We start from the raw sequence: 23404 nt of genomic DNA on the forward strand, positions 1-23404 counted from the left end.
CTGAGCTGGCAGTCAGCACAGAGCCCAACGCGGGGCTCGAACCCATGAACCACATGATCATGACCTAAGCAAAAGTCGGACGCTTAACCGACTAAGCCACCCAGGTGCCCCCAGTTCCCTCATCTTTTTATTTTTTTATTTTATTTATTTATTTATTTATTTTTTAATATTTTTATTTGTTTCTAGGAGACAGAGAGAGAGACAGCGTGAGCAGGGGAGGGTCAGAGAGCGAGGGAGATACAGACTGTGAAATAGGCTCCAGGCTCTGAGCTGGCAGTCAGCACAGAGCCCGATGCGGGGCTCGAACCCACGAACCGCGAGATCATGACCTAAGTGAAAGTCGGACGGTTAACCGACTAAGCCACCCAGGCGCCCCCCCTCATCTTTTTAAAATAGGGACTGTTGCAGGTAACTATTATAGGCATGAGGATTACATAACATCAGTTCAAACCATGAGTTATTAGTATTTTATTACTCTTGATTCTCAGTCCAGGTGTTCTTTTCATCACATTGGCTCCCTCCACACAGAAATGCTCTATTTAAGCTATTTATAAGTGCCTTGATTTTTAAAAACGTACATTGCATTATACATAGTTTAATCGATTTAGTCATATTTGATATGTTTTGAAGTAAGACCAGGAAAAAGGGAAAACAAAATTCTGGGCAACTCTTTTCCCACCTATATTTTGAAGGTGATTTTAAAAAGTTTTCAAAGAATTACCCCTTTCTGCCACCCGTATCCCTAAGCATGAAAAAGGACAAAAGAAATGGACCTTCAAAAGCATTAACTGAATACTTGGCAATGTTTAGACACAAGAAGAATAATAAAGTTGGAGTTAGGTCTATAAGTAAGAGAAAAAGTACATGTTTGAGTAACAGTGAGCGGTCACTCCTTTTATACAAGAAAGGTTAGGAGGGGAGCTTTTACATTTGAATTGGGAGGGAGATGGAAACCATATTTAATTGTAGATGCTAAGAAATAACCACCTTTCTAGAAAGTTAGAAGGTAGGAAGAGGGAGTAGCCAATTTTAAAAATCCTTTTTAATTTTCTATATAATAATCCTAAAAAGTATTAAATACTCATCTTTATAAAACAGATACTGTTTCTGAACAAGCTTTAACTGAAAATTACTGAATAGTAATTATGAGCCAGATTCTGTGAAAAATAAAAATAACCACCCTTTTAAAAAGATGTTATTTTTGGGGTGCCTGGGTGGCTCAGTCAGTTAAGCAACCAACTCTTGATTTCAGCTCAGGTGATGATTTCATGGTTTGTGGGTTTAAGCCCCACTTTGGGCTCTATGTTAATGGTGTAAGTCTGCTTAAGATTTTCTCTCTCTCCCCGTCTCCACTGCTTGTGCTCTGCTCTTTCTCTCTAAACAGATAAACTTAAAAAAAATTATAATAAAATAGGGGGCGCCTGAGTGGCTCAGTCAGTTAAGCGTTCAACTTTGACTCAGGTCATGATCTCACTGCTTGTGAGTTTGAGCCCCGTGTCGGACTCTGAGCTGACAGCTTGGAGCCTGGAGCCTGCTTCAGATTTTCTGACTCCCTCTTCTTTCTCTGCCCCTTCCCAGCTTGTACTCTCTCTCTCAAAAATAAATAGACATAGGGGCGCCTGGGTGGCTTAGTCGGTTAAGCGTCCGACTTTTGCTTAGGTCATGATCTTGTGGTTCGTGGGTTCGAGCCCCGCGTCGGGCTCTGTGCTGACTGCCAGCTCAGAGCCTGGAGCCTGTTTCAGTCTGTGACTCCCTCTCTCTCTGACCCTCCCCTGCTCATGCTGTCTCTCTCTCTCTCTCTCCTAAAAAGAAATAAAACATTAAAAAAAAATTAAAAAAAAAAATAGACATAATAATAATAAATAAATAATTTGATTTTTAACTCATCTCTATACCCAATGTGGGGCTTGAACTCACAAACCCAAGATCAAGAGTCTCCCGCTGCACCAACTAAGCCCCGCAGGCACGTCACACCTTAAAAAAGGAAACAAAACCAGGGTGCCTGGGTGGCTTAGTCGGTTAAGCGTCCGACTTTCGCTTAGGTCATGATCTCGTGGTTCGTGGGTTCGAGCCCCGCATCAGGCTCTGTGTTGACTGCCAGCTCAGAGCCTGGAGCCTGTTTCAGTCTGTGACTCCTTCTCTCTGACCCTCCCCTGCTCACGCTGTCTTTCTCTCTCTTCTAGAAATAAAGAAAACATTAAAAAAAATTAAAAAAAAAAAAAGGAAACAAAACAAAACCTCTTTATGCTAATTTGGATAAGCCATTTAATTTGTAACCTAGTTTTACTGGCAAAATACTGTGTTGGGAATGTTTTTATGATTTTTAGGTAATGCTAAAATAGCAATCAATTAGAAAAAGGCGATACTCTTTAAATTTAGGACCATAGGTAAAAAATGTGTAAATCATAAAAAATAAAGCTCTGAGGCACCTGGGTGGCTCAGTTAAACATCCAACTTCAGCTCAGGTAATGATTTCACGACTTGTGAAGTTTCTTGGACATACAGTTAATTCAGAAAATTAACAGAGATTTGGAAAACTGGGAAGGATACTAAGTTAAATATCTTTATTTGAAAAAGAGTCAAAGGACATAAAGCAGATGATTAAACAGTGAAAAGCAGTGTTCTGAAAATGTAGACAAATAAAGGAAGATACTGAAAAAGAAACAATGAAGATATAAATATACAAGTGATTATAAAGAGGGCTAACTTGGAGAAATATTAATTCGCAAAACAAAAGAGAAAAACTTATAAATACAGTTATCAAAAGAATAAAGAATATAAAATTAACACATAAAGCTCAGTATACCATGAAAAATTTTGAAGTATTTCTAATCAACGAGACCAAGCAAGAGGATGTGCTTGGGTGCAGCTGATATGTGTCCCTGGAAATACTCAGAACTAATGGTGGTCCTTAGAGTCACATTCCTAAGCAAAAGAAAAAGGTTCTTCATAATGCTCAAGGCCTGCAACCATAGAAAACTGTCCTTAAAAAACAGGTGACTTCTAAGTTTAGTTTTGCTCGTTATGCTAAAAATAGGCTTGATGGGAAAATATAATGACTAAAGGAGCATCCACTGTGTCTCTAAGGCTTCTGAGATCTAAATTTGAGACTACTTCTCTAGTGCTCATAGGAAAGAAAGTAGAAGCTCTGAAAGAGCATAGCGGGTGCAGGGCCCTTGATGAAAAATGAGGAAGTTTCTGAGTATGTAAGTTAGAAAATACAGGTTATCAAGCATTCTCTTTCTTGACATTACAAATATTAGTTATTTTTTCATTTTTATTTATTTGAGAGAGAAAACACACGAGTGGGGGAGAGGGGCAGAGAGAAAGAGGGAGTGAGCAAGAGAGAATTCCAAGCAGGCTCCATGCTGAGTGCAGAGCCCGATGCAGGGCTTGATCCCACAACCCTGGGACCACGACCTGAGCCAAGACAGAGTCGGATATTCAACCAACTGAGCCATCCAGGCACCCCCAAGATATTTAAAACAAAAATTGGGGGGCACCTAGCTGGCTCAGTCAGTGGACCATGGAAATCTTGATCTCAGGGTCACAGGTTCAAGTCTTATGTTGGGCATAGAGCTTACTTAAAAAAAACAAACAAACATAAAAAATATAAACATACAAAGTAAATCCATCTCCAGCTGAACAACATACAAAGAAGCAAAGAGGACTGTTCCTCTTTGATGGGGGTCGGGCAGGAGAATAATGCACAGCAAGTAAAATGAACATTCCCATTTGGTTTCTCGCTATTAGAAAGGAGCTGATTATGTTCCCCTTTGTCCGTGAGGACCACCAAACCTACCATGTGGTAATGTTATGTTTGCACCATCAATGATTGCTTGTGCCAGTTCATGATCATTGCTCTCAAAAGCATGTGCTGCAGCCTTCAAGGCATCCCAGATCTCTTTACGGCCTTCAAAAGCAGGTGCAGTATCCCAAAATTCGTCCCTCTTGCTGCGCAGTTGTCCATCTGTCATGGGATAATCACTTTTCCATTTGGGTTTCTCCTTTTTCAAAGGCTGGTTACGACCTAAAGCGACTGAGAAGAAAAATAAAAAGCAGATATAAAAACCAAAATTTATAAACAATGTATTAAAAGTTATCTGGTCAGTTCTCTTTGATTCACTCATCAAATACAGAGCTATAAGTTGGCTTACTAGTTATTCTTTTTTTAAGTTTATTCATTTATTTCGAGAAAGAGTATGAGTGGGGGATGGACAGAGAGCAAAAGAATCCCAAGCAGTTTCCAAGCTGTCAGGGCAGACCCTGACAGGGGACGAACTCTTGAAACCATGAGATCATGATCTGAGCTGCTATCAGTAACCAAATGAGCCACCCAGGTGCCCTGCCTACTAGTAATTCTTGCATTCTGAAATCTCCCTATTTAAAAAAAATTTAATGTTTTTACTTATTTTTGAGAGAGAGAGCGAGCGAGCGAGCGTGCGAGAAAGCATGAGTGGGGAGGGGCAGAGAGCGAGAGGGAGACAGAATCCAAAGCAGGCACTAGGCTCTGAGCTGTCAGCACAGAGTCCGATGCGGGGCTCGAACCTGTGAACCGCAGGAACATGACCTGAGCTGAATGAAGTTGGACACCTAACCACTGAGCTACCCAGGCACCCCTGAAACTCCCTATTTTAGAACTACAAGAGCAAATGGGGACATTAGAAGGCACTATCCAAAATGTCCATTAACAGGTTAGTAATTCTTTTCAACTCAGGTATGCCTCCTCCCCAGGATGATATGAAAAATTACCCAGAAAAAGAGTAATAAGGGTTTCATCAAACAATAATGGCAGGATTTCAAAAAGTCAAAGGATGACATAAAAGAGAGGTAAGGTATTAGGAAAAATGAAATAGCGACATTGGCTGGACTCTCAGGACTCTGGACCTATGAAGCCAAGAGCAGGAACTGAGAAATTCCCAAGAAGGGAAAGGTGGTGTCCAAAGGAAGAACGGTCGACCACCAGCTCCACATGAAGAAACCTAATCATAGGAGCATCCTCTGGACTTCAGGCAAGAAAGTGTAAACGCTTTTCTCTGACACCTATACAAGGAGCTTATTTTGAAAATGGTGAGGGAGAAAGAAGGTCAGAAATCAGCGCTTCATTCTTGGGAGAAAATAGGATTGAATAGGTGATTCTTGATCATGAACCAAGGGAGAAGCTCTTAGCTACAAGGGGCAAAAAAAAGAGGGCAAGAGCCCACTCCTCTTTTGCTGAAAAGGCAGCATGTTAGAGAACATTGCAGAGTAGTAGTGCTAGAACAAGTGTGATGTGACTTGTCTGCACCTGGACACTTACGTGGCCTATCACCATGATCTCCTACTGACATACAGAGCTGTTCTTAATCTTATATGGAGCCATAGGTAAGAAATAGTTTGATAGATGGAAAAATAAGTAAAAAAGAAAATTGAAGCTTGATGGAGTCTTGGGTAAGAGTGGGTGGAAAGTAAATGACAGAGTGGTGGGAAGGAGAGGGTGTATGTCAAAATTCAATGTTCTATATTTAATAGCAGAAAGAATACGAATTTAAAAGAAATTATTCTCCAAATGGTTCTAAAGAGGCCATGAAATTAACCACTCCCTTACTGGCCCAGACCCAAATGAAATTCGAGCTGTTCAGAACTCCAGTCCCTCGGCTATCGCTATACCCTATACCAAGCTATGTTCCTGGTGACAGAACTAATACTGCAAAGTGTATCTGGTTTGACATTGGATTAAACCATGCTCTCTCCACCCAAACAGGCCATGCTGTCTCAAGGCAGCACACATCACATCTCATCCTCTACCTTCCCAATGGCTCATCATGCCACTGCCAGCTGCTTTCTCTTAAAACATTCAGTGTTTTGACTCCTTGTAATTTTTGGCTCTGAAACTTAACTTATCCTAGTAAAATGCCAATCAGTTGCGTTCTAAAAGGGTATGGACAGCAGAGTAGGAAAACTGTCTATTTAGTAGCAAAGCTGGAAATAGAATCCAAGTCTCTTTATTTAACAAATACTTACTGAACGTCCACTAAGGGTAACACTATAGGTGTGCATATCAGGTTTAATTCAACTGTGAGAAACACAATCTATACAAATGATTTTCCCCCCTGTGTCTTCCAAATAGTAAATACATGTATACAAAGCATTATTCTCTAAAAAGTGTTCGGAGTGTGTCAGATAATCACAATCTATCCTCTACTGACTCTACCAAAAGGTAAAATGAAAGGCAAACTTTATTTTCTGCCATATTAGCCTTTAGATACATCAGAAACAATTTAGGGGACAATACTCAGTTTACTGAACAGGGAGTAAAGGACAGGATACAATAGGTAAATACCATTTAAAAATATTTTTTTATTTTTTTTTAAATGTTTTATTTATTTCTGAGAGAGTGAGAGCGTGAGCAGGGGAGGGTCACAGAGAGGAGGAGACACAGAATCCGAAACAGACTCCAGGCTCTGAACTGACTGTCCCGCATAGAGCCTGATGCAGGGCTCGAACCTACAAACCGTGAGATCAAGACCTGAGCTGAAGTCAGACGCTTAACAGGGCACCCAGGTGCCCTTTTTTTTTTTTTTTTTTTTTTTTTTTAAGTAGGCTTCACGCCTAGCATGTAACCCAAAGTAGGGCTTAAACTCAGGATCCTGAGATCAAGACCTGAGCTGAGATCAAGAGTCAGATGGTCAGATGCTTGGGTGCCTGGATGGCTCAGTTGGTTAAGCATCCAACTCTTGATTTTGGCTCAGCTTGGGTTGTGATTTCATGGTTCATGGGTTCAAGCCCCATACTGGGCTCTATGCTGAGAGCATGGAGGCTGTTTGGGTTTCTCCCTCTGCCCCTCCCTGCTCATGTGCTTTCTCTCTCGAAATAAATAAATAAAACTTAATAATAAAAAAAAAGAGTCAGAAGCTCAGTGGCACCCTGGTAAATACTTATTTGAATAGGTTATCTATTCAACATTCAAAATAGTATCTATTATTCAAAGTTACCTATTCAATTATCACATAAGGCACTTATCTGAATAAAGTTTCAATCTTCCTGAGTAGTTCCAGAGAACTGTCTATAATTCTGTCATTGTGAGAGAATCACAAAGCAAAGGCAGAAACAACAAAACCTAGACAATCTCACTACCTATACCAAGAAACTGAAAAAGGCCCTCAAACAGAGGGACTGAAAAGAAAAACAATCTCAAAATAAAGGTAGAAAATACTTTGGGAAAAGTAAAAGCCCCCTCCTTACAAATATGAGGAAGCTTTATTTTACCTCCCCCCCACACACAGAAGGCATTATGGACAAAGTCCCATAAAAAAGATGTGATACATTTTGCTTAAGGATAATCATTCCAAATCCATTTCAAATCTATATGCTGTAAAGTTCCAAAGTAATTATTTTATGTAAAAGCAAATAAAACAAAATAAATGCTTGTGACATCAAGTAAGCCTCCTTTTCTCTGTCTAGGTCTCTATTTTTCTCTATATCACAAACATATGTAATAAAGAATGTCTATTAAATGCCCATTATTAAAATACTTAAGCCTTTACAACGTATTATTTTAGTGAAACTGCTGAGCAGTGTAGATTTTTCACTATAAAATATGAAGTTAAAAGCTTCATTTTAAACTAAATGCAGTTTATTGCCTAACTTACCTTTGTTAAATAAACTGGAGAAAAAAATGGATATTTAGCAAAAGCATTTAAACTATGCTTTTATGAAAACATGAAAATATTTAGAGTTTTATGAGGATTTAATATCTGTAAAGCACTAATAAAAATGATTAGTATGTAATAAAACTACAAATAAGTGTTTGCTAAGTAAAATAAATTTGGGACTGCTATATAAAATCAAAAACCTTAAGACATTTTTCCAAAAATACACAGTCTAAGTCTTTTTTCTTTTCATACCTTCTGAATAGAACCTGACATTCTGAGAATTCACCATAAAATACCTCCCTTAATTTTGAAAAGAAATGTTCTATGATTGTCATGTTCTTCCTATGTGCTCATCGGAGTATTTTTTAAATAATTGGTCACCAAATGTGCTATGACTTTAGCCGGTATTATAAACCTGTATTTCTGAAAATAACCTGGCCATAGAAATGACCAAGTCAACCATTTTAAATTATGAAGAAAAAGATGGAAACTATGTATACTCAATTAGATTACACTGTACACTCTGAAACTTTCAGATTTTACCTGTTCCACACATCAATCTGACTCCTGATACCAAGAGAGATGCTCATTATCATTCATATATCTGGGACTAAGTACAGTATTATGTTCTCATGATGAATTTAAAGACCGGAAACAGTTCTTATTCCCTAAATTTCTGTTTTAAATCTCTTAAATTGCAGGTAATCAACCGCACTAAGTTTTTTATTCCATGGTTTAACATACAACAAAAGATTAATGAAGAAATCTAATTTTATTGTTTCAGAAAATACCCATCTTTCACCCATCAATCCAGTTACTTTTTAAAACTTTGCCAAAAACTCACCTTCTGAGAAGCCTCTTTAAAATTTTTTTAATGTTTACTTTGAGAGAGAGAAAGAGACACACACACATACACACACACACACACACACACACACACACACACGGAGTGTGAGCTGGAGAGGGGGAGGGCGGTGCTGAGAAAGGGAGACACAGAATCCAAAGCAGGCTTCAGGCTCTGAGCTGTCAGCACAGAGTTCGAAGTGAGACTTGAACCCACGAGCCATGAGATCATGACCTGAGCTGAAGTCAGATGTTTAACTGCTTAAGGGACTGAGCCACCCAAGGCACCCCAAGAAGCCTCTATCTAAATCACATTCATCTATGTATCTTGCCTTTCCTACTTCTTCCCACTGACAGATGTAACACGCAGAAAACCCAAGAAAGGTTTGCTTCTCAGGTCCAAAGAGCAACATAATCTTAAATATTTATTTTTACTCCACAACTGAATGAATTTTGCACAAAATTCACTTTGACACTTTACTGATAAAAAACAATGATTTCCAAAATGAAGTATGTTGATAGGTATTTTCCTGCTTTTGGTTCCTCTCTTTTGGTGTCCTCCCTTTTGGTTCCCTGATTTAATAATGGGATTCTTCAAATGAATAAAGGAGAAGCAATAATGTATAACTAAGGTAAATATCAAGATATGACTCACGTAATAATAGCTTTAACAGATTGAAAACTAGAGCATCAGTTTTGCTAACATCACAGCCTAAGGGAAAAGACTGAATATTTAAAGCGATCACCATCAAAAGACAAAATGTTGTTTAACAGAATTCTGAAAACTTGAAAGCAGCAAGGAATAGGATTGGGATACTGTTCCTATATTTAGATTGAGTCTGAAGATCATGAAAATGAAAGGGAAATTTTTGTTACTCCCAAGAGTTAAGAATAGGTCCGATAGAACTCTTCCGTAACAGATGGTCTAGCCTAAAAGGATACTCATATTTTATTCTCATGTAAATTTAGAACACACTACACAAACACACACACACACACACACACACACACACAAACATATATTTCCTTTACCTAAAGCAACTGTCAAAATAAAAATAGGGATGGGGGATTAAAATGTTTAAGCTAAGAGCATCAACATGGCCAACAGTCAAAACCATACCTATAACTTCTCTAATATCTGAGAATTTAGATGTGGAAGAGACCTTAGATGGGACCAGCCAACCTTACTATTTGACAGGAAGGGAAGTAAGACCTAAGAAGGTTAAATGACGTGCCCAAGATCAAAAAGAGGCAGGACTAGAACTCAGATGACTAGATTCAAAGTCCAGAGTTCTCTTTCCATTATAGCACTCCATGTCTTACTTGGGCTGAGAAATGTATTTTCTTTCACATACCAAATCAATTACAAGCTTCATTTAAAATAAAGCATGTGTTGAGCTGTTTTTCTAGTAGCACTGATCCATCTTTTTCATAGACTTATTTTAGGACCAAGGGAATGTCTCTGGAGAAAGAAAAAGTTAACTGAGCTGCACTAAATCCCCTTCTTTATTCAATCTACCACCTAATTCATTTCTTTGGAGATGTCATGCTCACCAAAAAGGAATTCTGTAATAAAGGAGGAGCTAATGCAGTTTTCTGGTCTGTCAGCCTCAACTTATAAGTACTTAGCATTTATAACAGATTAGCCTAAAGATCACAAGTATGCATACTTATCTACATAAGTTAAATATACCATTTTTAATGCTACTATTTTATAAAAAATAGAAAAACAAGAACTCTGACCATGGATCCATCCTATAGTTTATAAAAATTAAGCAGTTAATTCTACAGATACAATATTAGATATAATTTAAAAGACATATTAATTTCTATTGTTGTCTGAGCTAGCTTTACTAAGAGGGCAAAAATAAATAGTAACTTCCTAGCCCTGTTTTTCAGAGTATAAATCCACTTACCAATGGCTTGAGCATACACACAGGCAAAAGGAAAGCCAACTCAGAACAAAGTATGCCCAAGGACTTTTCTTAATGGGCGAGTCTTATTAAAAATGTTACAAAAGCATATAATTAAATCCCACAAACGTACACCGAAAGCCCCAACTTTATTTGGAAGGCTAAAATTACATAAAATTGGAACTAAGAATATGGTCACTTAACAGAAGCCCACTGTACCTTCTAAAGTAATATATGAAATTTTCAAAGAATTCATTCTACTGGGTGGGGGGAATCGCTTTATCTAGAATTACATTCTTTGGAATCCATGGACCTTTACTTCTATTAATTAATGGGTAATTCAAGGGAGTTCGGGAAGCACACATAAGTCAAGGATGCCCACCATCTCCACAACTATTTAACACTGTTTTGAAAAGTGTTAGCCAGCACAATCAGTACAAAGCAATCAGAAGTACAAGAACCAGAAGAGAAGAAGTAAAACCATCTCTAATTGCAGTATGATTGGAAAATACAAGAAAAGCAGTACAAGATGATAAGAAACATCAATACGGTAATGGGATATAAAATGTAAGCCTAATATACATAAAATACCCAGCTAGAAGAGATCATGGAAGAAAAGGTCCCATTTATAACAGTGATAGAAAAGATACAATATTTTGAATGCAACATCTTTTTATCAGGATGCATTTTTTAAACTCCTGAAAGACCCCAAAGTAGATCAGACTTGAACAAGATGAAGACATCTCTTATACTTGGACGTTAACATATTTATAAATGTCAATTCTTAACAAGTTATCTACATTTAACATGTTTCCAATGAAAATAATTTTTAAAAAACTTCCTGAAGTTAGATGAGCAGATTCTTTTTTTTTTTTTTTTTTAAGTTTATTTATTTTGAGAGACTGAGAGCAGGGGAGGGGCAGAGAGAGAAGGGGAGAGAGAATCCCAAGCAGGCTCCATGCTCAGTGCAGAGCCCAACATGGGGCTCCATCCCATGATCATAGGATCATGACCTGCATGATAGTCGACATGACAGTTGGACACTCAACCAACTGAGCCACTCAGGTGCCCCAAAGTTGTGACAATTCTTTCAAATGGTTCAGCTGTTAAAAGGAGGAGTGTGCCTAACTACATACAAACCACACACACACACACACACACACACACACACAAGAGAGAAAAATGTAAATGTAGCAAAATGTTAACTTCTAAATTTACATGGGAAGTACACAAATATTCATTGTACTATTTTTTCATACTTGAATATTTTCACATATTTTTTTAGTAAAAACCCAAACAGTGAGAGGCAGTTAAGATCTGAATTCAGTATTTTTTTTTTAAATGTTTTATTTATTTCTAGGAGAGAGAGAGAGAGGCAGCGTGAGCAGCAGAGGGTCAGAAAGAGAGGGAGTCACAGACTGAAACAGGCTCCAGGCTCTGAGCTGGCAGTCAGCACAGAGCCCGACACGGGGCTCAAACCCACGAACCGCGAGATCATGACCCAAGCGAAAGTCGGACGCTTAACCGACTAAGCCACCCAGGAGCCCCTGAATTCAATATTTAAGTCACTTCAGTTCTGATCAGTTCTTGATACTCAACATTATGTTTACATAATTGTTTAAGTTTCCCATGTTTGATTATAATAAAGGATCAGGGAACTCTAAGTTTATACTACACCAAGTACATCATTCAGAAGCTAAATCTGTGCTACTCAAGCTTCCAGTTTCAGAGTTCTATTTATGTATGTATGGCTTTTAGGCATTTGCTTAGTCTACTCTTATATATTCCCAAGTCCAGATTCCAGTGCCCATCCTTGAGAAAGAAAATAATAAAAAGCAGAAACCAAAGAAATTAAAAACAGAAAAAAAAAGAGAAAGATCATAAAGGCAAAAGTTGATTTTAAAAAATCAAAAAAATGATAAACCTCTAGCCAGAATGACCAAGAAAAAATAAAAAGGACAAACATTATAACCTAAGAGTGAAAGAAGTGATGTCAATAGAGAGCCAGCAAAGAGTTGAGGGGTCATGAAGGAGTAGCTCCTCAGGAAAAAAAGGGGTAACTCAACTTGCTCCGTATGTACTAAAGATATTGATTTTGTCTTTAAAAAACTTCCCAACAAAGGAAGCTCCAGGCCCAGATGGGATTATTGAATTCTACCAATATAAAGAAGAAATGATATGGGCTCCTGGTGGCTCAGTTAAGCCTCCGACTTTGACTCAGGTCACGATCTCATGGTTTGCGGGGTTGAGTCCCACGTTGGGCTTTGCACAATCAGCGTGGAGCCTGCTTTGGAGTCTCTATCTCCCTCTCTCTCTGCACCTCCCCTGCTTGTGCTCTCTCTCATTCAAAAATTAAACATTAAAAAAATAAAAATAAAAGTGATACTAATTACTTACACTTTCAGAGAACAAAAGAGAAGGGAATACTCCCTAATTCAATTTATGGGGCCATAACTGCAAAAAATAAAACACATGTGAAAAACTATAAACAAGTACTCCTCACAAACATAGATGCAAACATGAAATAGAGACCTTGCCAGCCATATAAAGACTGAAAGAATTTATCACCTACATTCCCGCACCCGAATATTGCAAAGTACTTTGGGCTGAAAGAAACTGATAACAGATGGAAATCTAAATCTACACAAAGGAATGGGGATCACTAAAAATGGTTAACTACATGGACAAATATAAAAGACATTTTAAATAATTATTCAAACAGCCTTACAAAATAATTGAGTGATGGGGGTGCCAGGGTGGTTCAGTAGGATGAGTGTCCAACTCCTAATTTCGGCTCAAGTTATTATCTCAGTTTGTGGGAATCAAGCCTGGCGTCGGTGGGGAGTCTGCTTGGGATCCTCTCTGTCCTTCCCCTGCTCGTGCTCTCTCTCAAATACATAAGCTTAAAAAAAAATTGAGTGCTATCATCAGAAAAGGTAGAGTAAGGACTTTTTTTCTTTTTTTTAATGTTTATTTTGAGAGAGAGAGACAGAGAGACATGGAGCATGAGCTAAGCGGACAGAGAGAGGGAGACACGGAATCCAAAGCAGGCTCCAGGCTCTGAGCTGTCAGCACAGAGCCAGACACGGGGCTCAAACCCACAGACTGAGAGAGATCATGACCTGAGCCAAAGCTGGATACTTAATCAACTGAGCCACCTAGGTGCCCCGAGGACTTCTGAAAATCTTCTCTATAAATATAATGAGAACACTGGCAAAATTGTCAAAATAAACTTCAGAAATATGGAAATTAATCAAAGACCTCTTACAATCCAAGGAGCATTTACTCCTTCTTATGCAATAAAAAGTGCTAAATTTTGGTAAAAACCATGAGTACTGTGGTATTTTAACTTGCCCTAGACCAATTCCCCTCTCCCCAGCTCCAAGACAGCCCTGAGAACAGAGAGAGAGCAATCACAGTGAAAGCCACCAGCCCCACAGCCACAGGAGGGGTCTGAATGGGGTTGGAGCTCTTTAAAAGTCTCAATCACTCACTCACTCACACACACTCACACACCTGTCATTCTTGGCCTATGTGGAAGTCCTCTGGGAAAAAATTACTCATAAAGACTTAGGTCTTTATTTGACCTAACTTATAGCTCTCCCAGGATGAACAGCCTTTTCCTGGAGTCATTTGTCAAAAACTATAAGCAGAAATTGTTTAACACTGTACCTGCAAGAGGCAGTGAAACATTGGGGCAAGTGAGAAGGTAATCAAAGCTGGGGAATGAGATGCCCAGAAAAACTGACGTATTCCTGGGAATCTAAAAGGCTGCACAGGCATAGAACTGTGTGTACTCAGGGACTGTGTACATGTTCAGGAAAGACAAGAGAATATCCTAAGGTCTCCTTTCTGACTGACATCAAGGCTCTATACAAGTAGGAAATAAAGACTAAGGCACAGCTGTACGCTGCCTGAGTTTTAAAGGTGAGCCCCAATACAAGCACAGAGTCATGTAGCAAGGGATAGGAGAATTATTGGTTCTGCACTTTTAAGGAAAGATGTCGAATCATTAGCTCACCACTAAACTAAGCAGAGACTTCAGTGGCCATACCTTACAATGCAAACTTTACAGATTTAGTTCAGTAAAGTAAAAAACCCCAAAAAACAATAACAACAAACCATGAGGGAGGAGAATCTGAAATCAAGTGTTGTCATGTATTATCTTAAATATTCCGTTTTCAACCAAAAAAATTATGAGACATGCAAAGAATGCATGGCCCACACACAGAGGAGGGGGCAGCAGATAAAAAGAAACTGTCACTGAGAAAGTCCAGACATTGGACTTACCCAGACAAAGAGTTTAAGTCAGCGATCTTAAATATGTTCAAAGAACTAAAGGAAACCATGTGTAAAGAACTAGAAGAATCTATTTTTTTAATTTGAGCATAGTTGACACACAATATTACATTAGTTTCAGGTATACAATACTGATTCAACATCTCTATTCCTTATGCTATGTTCACTACAAATGTTAACTCCATTTGTCACCACACGACGCTATTACATCATCATTGACTGTATTCTCTATACTGTGCATTTTATTTCTGTGACTTACTCCTTCCATAATTTGAAGCCTGTAGTTCCCCCTTGCCTTTACTCATTTTGCTTCCTCCATCCCCCAAGAGACACAAATTATTTTTAAAATCATGAAGTTGAAAGTGCAATAACAGGGACACCTCGCTCAGTTAGTTAAGTGTCCAACTTCAGTTCAGGTCATGATCTTGCGGTTCATGGGTTCAAGCCCGTGTTGAGCTCTGTGCTGATAGCTCAGAGCCTTGAGCCTGCTTCAGATTGTTTCCCTTCACTCTCTCTGCCTCTCCCCTGATTGTGCTCTGTCTCTCAAAAATAAATAAATGTTAAAACAAACAAAAAAAAAAAGGAAAGAAAGTGCAGTAACAAATGAAAAATTCACTGGAGAAACTTAATAGCAGATTTGAGCAGGCAGAAGAATCAGTGAACATGAAGATAGGTCCTTTGAGCTCATCTAGTCTGAGGAACATTAAAAAGAAATTAAAGAAAATGAGCAGTCTCAAGAGATCCTGATAATGGTGTAAACATCAAGATTACCAATATACATACACATAATATGAGTACTAGAAGAAGAGAGAGAAGGGGCCCCTGGGTGGCTTAGCTGCTTAAGTGTCCAAGTCCTGATTTTGGCTCAGGCCATGATCTCACAGTTTGTGAGACCAAGCCCCATGTGGGGCGCTGCACTGACACCATGGAGTCTGCTTGGGATTCTCTCTTTGCCACTCCCGCATGCTCTGTCTCTCTCAAATAAATAAACATTAAAACAAAGAAGAAGAGAGAAAAAGATAGAAAGAGTACTGGAAAAATAGTGGCCTCAAACTTCTTATATATGATGGAATACATTGATCTACATATGCAAGAGATCCCTACCTAGACATAAAATAGTCAAAAGCCAAATACAAAGAGAAGACCTTGTCTTTTTTTAAAAATATTTTCTTGTTATTTAAGTAATCACTACATCCAAGGTGCGGCCCTAACTTATGACCCTGAGATCAAGAGTCTCATGTTTTTCCCACTGAGCCTCCCTGGTGCACACATAGAGAATATTGTTGTTTTCTTTTTTAAAATTTACTTATTTTGAGAGAGAGACAGCATGAGTGGGAAAGGGGCAGCAGAGGGGTGAGAGAGAGAATTCCAAGCAGGCTCTACACTGGCAGTGAAGAGCCTGATATGGGGCTCAAACTCTGTAACTGTGAGATCATGACCTGAGCTGAAATCAAGAGTTGGATACTTAACCAACTGAGCCACCCAGATGCCCCCAAAAAGATGATCTTTAAAGAACAAGAAGGAACTCTCACAAACAAGACATCCTCAAAAAGTTTAACAGCTGATTTCTCATCAGAAGCCATGGAGGACAGAAGACAGTGAGATGGATATTCAGAATAATGAAATGAAGAGTGTGTCAACCAAGAATTCTATATCTAGAATCTAAAATCTAGATCTAGAAAAAGGATCTTTTGAAAATTAAGGAGAAAGTAAAACATTCCCAGTTAAACAAAAGCTGAGAGGCTTTGTTGCTAGGAGACTAGCTCTGCAAACAGCAACAGCAACAACAACACACACACACACAAAAAAACTATAGGAAGTCCTTCAGGCTGAACAAAAGGATACTTGAAAGTAATGTGAATATATATTTAGAAATAAAAAACATCAGTAAAGGTAAATTTACATTTATGGATTTACATAGCAAATTTACACAGTTCAATATAAAAACCAGCAAATGTATTTTTCACTTGAAATTGTTTCCTCTTATTTGATTTAAAAGACAAGTGTATAAAGCAGTAATTATAAATCTGTGATGAGCATACGATATACAATAAAACCTTGATTTGCAAGCATAATTCATTCCAAAAACATGCTTGTAATCCAAAGCACTTGTGTATCAAAACAAATTTCCCCATGAGAAATAATGGAAGCTCAGATGATTCGTTCTACAACGGAAAAATATTCATATAAAACTGATTACAATACTGTAATATAATGCAAAATTATAAGGAAAATACAAGTATAAAGAAAATAAACAAATTAACCTGCATTTACCTTTGTGGCTGATGTGAGGGAAACAAGAGTAAGGAGAGTTATTGTGTAGGATGACTTTCACTAAGAGAATCACTGCTATCAGCTCAATGGAATCTTTTTCTGCATGGGGGCCATTGTATACACTCACGCAGATGTTGACTACAGTACAGTATTAATAAATTCTTGTTATATATTGTATTTAATGTAACTGGCAATAATGCAGCACAGGAAAACCGGCTTCTATCTGCAGACAGCCTGATCTAGAATGCAGCAGAGCATTCCTAAATGTAGTCTTATATAAAAAAGCAAAGGACCAGGGCGCCTGGGTGGCTTAGTTGGTTAAGCGTCCGACTTTCGCTTAAGTCATGATCTCGCGGTTCGTGGGTTTGAGCCCTGCGTCAGGCTCTGTGCTGACTGCCAGCTCAGAGCCTGGAGCCTGTTTCAGTCTGTGACTCCCACTCTCTCTGACCCTCCCCTGCTCACGCTGTCTCTCTCTCTCTCTCTCTCCTAGAAATAAATAAAATATTAAAAAAAAAAAAAGCAAAGGACTCTCCAAAGGTGCTTTGAAGTGACAAAAAATACACTGGTGCCAGTTGTGGTTCTAGTGACATTAGAACCTTCTAACATTCTGAAAATCACTGGTTTCTGCCAAACACCACGGCATGAGACCGAGCATCCGAACATGAGAGAAGATCACTCCCAATCCCGCAGAGACATAGAGAGTGAGAGAAGAGAGAGAAGACGAATGAACCACTGGCTCAGTTGTGATCATGTGACATTTGGTGCCATGTACTACTTATATTGCAAGGCATTGCTCACTTATCAAGTAAAAATTTATTAGAAATGTTTGCTCATCTTGCGGAACACTTGCAGAACAAGTTATTTGAAATCCAAGGTTTTACTGTATAAAGATGTAATTTGTATGTCAATAACAGCACAAAGGAAGGAGGGGAAGAAGCTATGTAAAAGTTTTTACGTGCTACTGAAATTAGATTGCTTTCAATTAGAATCAGATGGTTATAAATTAAAATGTTAATTATAATCTCCAGAGCAACTACTAGGAAATTGGCTCAAAAATATACAGCAAAAGAAATGACAAAGGAATTAAAATGATACACTAGAAAATATCTATTTAACACAAAATAAACCACTTACAGAGGGATAGAAGAAAAAAGGAATAAAACATATAGCAACCCCCCCGAAAATGGCAAATATAAATCCTATTTTATTAGTAATAACATAAAATATAATTATTAAGCATTCTAATCAAAATGTTGAAACTTACAAAAGCGCCTGGCTGGCTCAGTCACAGAGCAAGCAACTCTTGAACTTGGGATTGTAGGGTCTAGCCCCATGTTTGGCACAGAGATTACTTAAAAAACATTTTTAGTCTTAAAAAAATGTTGACATTTACAGAATTGGACAAAAAAACCATCATTCAACTATACGCTGTCCACAAGATACACTTTAGACTGAAAAACACATTTAAGTTGAAAGCAAAAAATGGAAAAAGATATACCACGCAGGCAGTCAACAAAAGAGACCTGGCAGGACTAGATTTATATCAGATAAAATAAACTTTAACACAAACTTTTTTTTTTTAAATTTTTTTTAATGTTTTATTTATTTCTAGGAGAGAGAGAGAGACAGTGTGAGCAGGGGAGGGTCAGAGAGAGAGGGAGTCACAGACTGAAACAGGCTCCAGGCTCTGAGCTGGCAGTCAGCACAGAGCCCGACGCGGGGCTCGAACCCACGAACCGCGAGATCATGACCTAAGCGAAAGTCGGATGTTTAACCGACTAAGCCACCCAGGCGCCCCAACACAAACATTTTTACTAAAGACAAAGAAGAACATTTTATAATAAACAGGTCAATTTACCAGGAAAACATAACAATTATAAACATGTGTACTTAACAACAGAGTCCCAGAATATATGAAGGAAATACTGACAGAATTGAAGGGAGAAAGTTCTACAATAATAATTGGAAGTTAAAATACTCCATTTTCAAAAATGAATAGAATGTCTAGACAGAACATCAATAAAGAAACAGAAGACTTTACCAATATCATAAACCAACTAAACCTACCAGAGATTGATATATAGAGCATTCCACCCAACAACAGCAAAAATACATATTCTTCTTAGGGGCACATGGAAATTCTCCAGGACAGACTAATAAATTAGGCCACAAAACCAGTCTCAATAAACTTCAGACTGAAATCATACAATATATATTCTCTGACCATAATGGAATGAAGGTAGAAATCAATAAGGGCAAATGGAAAAGTCAAAATATATGGTAATTAAACAACACACTCATCCAATGGATCAATTAAGAAATCACAAGGAAATGAGAAAAGACAAATGAAAACCAAAACACAAAAATACAAAAACTCACAGGATACAGCAAAAGCAATATTCAGAGGTGAATTTGGAACTATAAGTGTTTACATTTAAAAAGAAAGCTCTCAATCAATAACCTAACTACATACCTTAAGGAACTAAGGTGTAAACCCAAAGCTAGCAAAAGCAAGATAATAATAAAGATTAGAACAGAGGTATATAAAATACAGAACAGAGAAACAAGAGAGATTTAACAAAACAAAGCCAATAACTAGTCCTTTGAAAAGATCAACAAAATTGTCAAATTTGTAGCTTGACTAAGAATAAAAGAGAGAAGGGGTACCTGGGTGGCTCAGTCGGTTGAGCGTCTGACTTCAGCTCAGGTCATGATCTCACAGTCTGTGTGTTCAAGCCCCACGTCGGGCTCTGTGCTGACAGCTCAGAGCCTGGAGCCTGCCTCAGACTGTGTGTCTCCCCCTCTCTCTGCCCCTCCCTCACTTGCTCCTGGTCTCTCTCTCTCTTTCAAAATAAAGATATTAAAAAGAGAGAGAGAGAGAGAGAGAGAGAGAGAGAGACAGAGGACACAAAAAACTGAAATCACAAACAAAAGTATAGGTATTATTACTAAACTTACAGGAATAAAAAAGATTCTAATACTAGAATACTATGAACAGTTAGTTTTACACCAGCAAATTAAACGACCTAGATGAAATGGACAAGTTCTCAGAAATAAATTATCAAAACTGGCTTAAGAAGAAAGAGAGGCACCTGGCTGGTTAAAGTCAGATGCATGTGACTCTTGATCTCTGGGGTTGTGAGTTCAAGGCCCCACATTAAAAATTTTTCAAAAAAAAAAAAGAAAAAGAAAAAAAGAGGGGCACCTAGGTGGCTTAGTTGGTTAAGCATCTGGCTTGATTTCAGCTCAGGTCATGATCTTAAGAGTCATGAGACCAAGCTCTGCCTTGAGCTCTGTGCTGAGCTTAGAGCCTACTTAAGATTCTCTCTCTCTCTCTCTCTCTCTCTCTCTCTCTCTCTCATTTATTTAGTATGTGTGCAAGCAGGGGAGGGGCAGAGAGAGACACAGAGAGACACAGAGAGAACAGATGTAACAAGAGACTGAATCAATAATCATAAACCTCCCAACAAAGAAAAGCCCAGGATCAGATGACTTCACAGTTGAATTCTACCAAACATTTAAAGAATTAACACTAATCCCTTTCAAATGCTTCCAAAAAATAGAAAAGTACAGAACACTTCCAAACTCATTCTATGAGGCCAGCATTACTCTAACCAAAGCCAGACAAAGACACTACAGAAAAAACTACAGACCGATATCCCTTAAGGAGATAAATGCAAAAATCCTCAACATCATACTAGCAAACTGAATCCAACAGCATATTAAAATGATTATACACCATGACCAAGTGGAATTTGTCCCAGTAATACAAGACTGGTTCAACATAAAGTATATCCATGTAATACAGCAAATTAATAGAATGAAGAAAAAAACACATGATCATCTCTATGAAAGCAAAAAAGGCACCTGTTAAAAACCCAATACTCTTTCATGATAAAAACACCCATTAAGCTAGGTACAGAAGGGCACTTCTGAAAAATGGTAAAAGATCTTCATGAAAAAACCCACAGTTAACATAAAGAAACACTGACTACTTACCCTCAAAGATCAAGAAAATGACATGGTAAGAGCTAAGAAACTTATTGTTGGGGAACCAAATTTTCACTATTCAAAAGAGATCATATTATGAAAAAGAAAAAGGAAAATGAGAAAGTGAAAGAAAAAGCAAAGGAAAGAAGGAAGAAAAGGAAGGAAGAAAGGAGACAGATATGTATCAGCTCACTTATGCAAAAAGAAACAGAAGAGGGGACCAGAAACCAACGATACAGTTTACTTACAGAAGGTGGATGGAAACAGGAAATAATGGGAAGAAGAGTAAGAAGTAGAAATGGGTATCTTTTTGCCTAGTCTAACTTTTAAAACTATGTTAACACTACACATACTCAAATAAATAAATAAAATCAACAAAGAGGAAAACTAAAACTGGAACACAAATAGAAACAAATGAATCTAACTGTATTTCAGAGATTAATACAACTATATGAAAGGATGTATACCAGTGCACCTGAAGCACCTGGGGCACTTGCGTGCTTCAGGCAGTTAAGCATCTGACTCTTGATTTCAGCTCTGGTCATGATTTCACACTCTGAGTTCAAGCCTTGCATCAGGCTCTGTGCTGACTGTGTAGATAGAACCTGCTTGGGATTCTCTCTCTTGCTCTCTCAAAACAAATAAATAAACTTAAAAAAAAAAAAAGTAAATTTATTAAAAAAAAAAGTGTACTTTACCTAAACTTCAGAGGACAATAATTGTTGGCAATTTTATTTTAAACCTTATTTATTTATTTTGCAAGAGTGAGAGAGAAGGCATACTAGCAAGTATGAGTGGGGGAGGGGCAGAGTGAGGGAGAGAATCCTAAGCAGGAGCCCGACACAGGGCTGGATCCTACAAATGGTGAGATCATGACCTCAGCCCAAATCAAGACCTAGACGATTAGCTTAACTGACTGAGACACCCAGGTACCCGCTTTTGTTAGTAATTTTATCCTTGAGCGAAAGACATAAAGAACTGTAAACCATTCCAGTTGGTAGTTTTGCTTTTCACAATAAAATGAATTAGCAAGTCCAAAACTACATATGTATCTTAAGACTGAGTAAACAAATAAATATATTGTGGAAACCAAGAGCCAGATTTTTTCACTGTAAGAGACACAATTGTGAATATATAACATATATGTCGTTTATGTTTAGGGAGATATCTGTATTTATATATCTACATATTTATTATCTATCCTAACTCTTTTCACTGAGAGAATCTAGAAGCAATGACACTCCAATAGTACCAAATACACCTGGAATCTAGATCCTGGCTTCCAGGTATTATTCTCCACTAAAAGGAACCAGGGATCCCTAGCCGATTCCAGGACTGTGACAGGTAAAAATACAAGAGGAGCCTGAAACATCTTGTTATGCCAGAAAACAAGAAAGTGCTCAACAAATAATCAAGGCATGTCAAAAGAACACAGAGGCCAGTTTGGAAGAGCTCCCACTGGCCAATATGGTACAACTGAAGCATCAAAATAAATAACAATAGTCATACCTCATGAAATCACAACGCAGAGTACTAACCACTATACGATCACGGCGAGCTACCGGGGACCTAATACCTCATGAAATCAAATAGAGAACCACAAGTCTGGGGGCACCTGGGTAGCTCAGTCGGTTAAGCGTCCGACTTTGGCTCGGGTCATGATCTCACAGTTCGTGGGTTCAAGCCCCACGTCAGACTCTGTGCTGACAGCTAGCTCAGAGACTGGAGCCTGTTTCAGATTCTGTGTCTCCCTCTCTCTCTGACCTTCCCCTGCTCACGCTGTCTCTCTCTCTCTCTCAGAAATAAATAAAAACATTAAAAAAAAAAAAAGAAAACCACGAGTCTGTACTAATACAATAAGTAAATGAATGGAGGAGACAAGAGGGCTCTTTCTTACATTAAAACTAATAACTAAAAGAAGTGATGAAATTAGAAAAATATCACCATTTGACAACCACCATAATTATTTGAGGCAAGAATTATCAATGGATGCTAAAACTAGTACTTGTTAAGAAACAAAATATTTACATATATTCAATCTTCCTACTAGATACATTTTTTCCCCTCCCTACCAGATTATTATTTGCACAGGGAAAAAGTTAACTTTACAGTGAAGAAACATGGCTGGCACCAGAAGTGATCAAAATTGACATCACCCATAATGGAAAAAACAGGTATTACGTGACTCTTGACATCATGCACTAGAAAGGACACAATCTCTGTGGTATTCTTGCCTGGACGACCTAATCATGAGGTATCCAAGCATGAGGAAATATCAGGAAAATTCAAATTGATGGAACACTCTGCCTGTACACTTGAAACGTACATAACTGGTCTGTACATTTCAAAATACCAAGGTCATGAAAGATAAAGTCTCCAAAACTGCTCCAGATTAAAGAGATATGACAACCAAACACAATGCATGACCCTGGGTAATTTTCTTTGAATACT

The 23404-nt window shown here is 38.1% G+C and overlaps 1 protein-coding gene across 1 annotated transcript in view; it reads right to left on the minus strand.

Annotated features, from left to right (window-relative positions):
- The window catches only part of UBTD2 (ubiquitin domain containing 2), a 57364-nt gene that overhangs the window by 12388 nt on the left and 21572 nt on the right, over positions 1–23404 (minus strand). The window contains exon 2 of the mRNA XM_039235755.1: positions 3803–4039. Within this exon, the coding sequence (XP_039091686.1) occupies positions 3803–4039 (237 nt within the window). The remainder of the gene's footprint in view (positions 1–3802; positions 4040–23404) is intronic.

The sequence above is a fragment of the Hyaena hyaena genome, unplaced genomic scaffold, assembly GCF_003009895.1.
Source record: "Hyaena hyaena isolate Hyena2069 unplaced genomic scaffold, ASM300989v1 scaffold_102, whole genome shotgun sequence".
Classification (NCBI taxonomy): domain Eukaryota; kingdom Metazoa; phylum Chordata; class Mammalia; order Carnivora; family Hyaenidae; genus Hyaena; species Hyaena hyaena.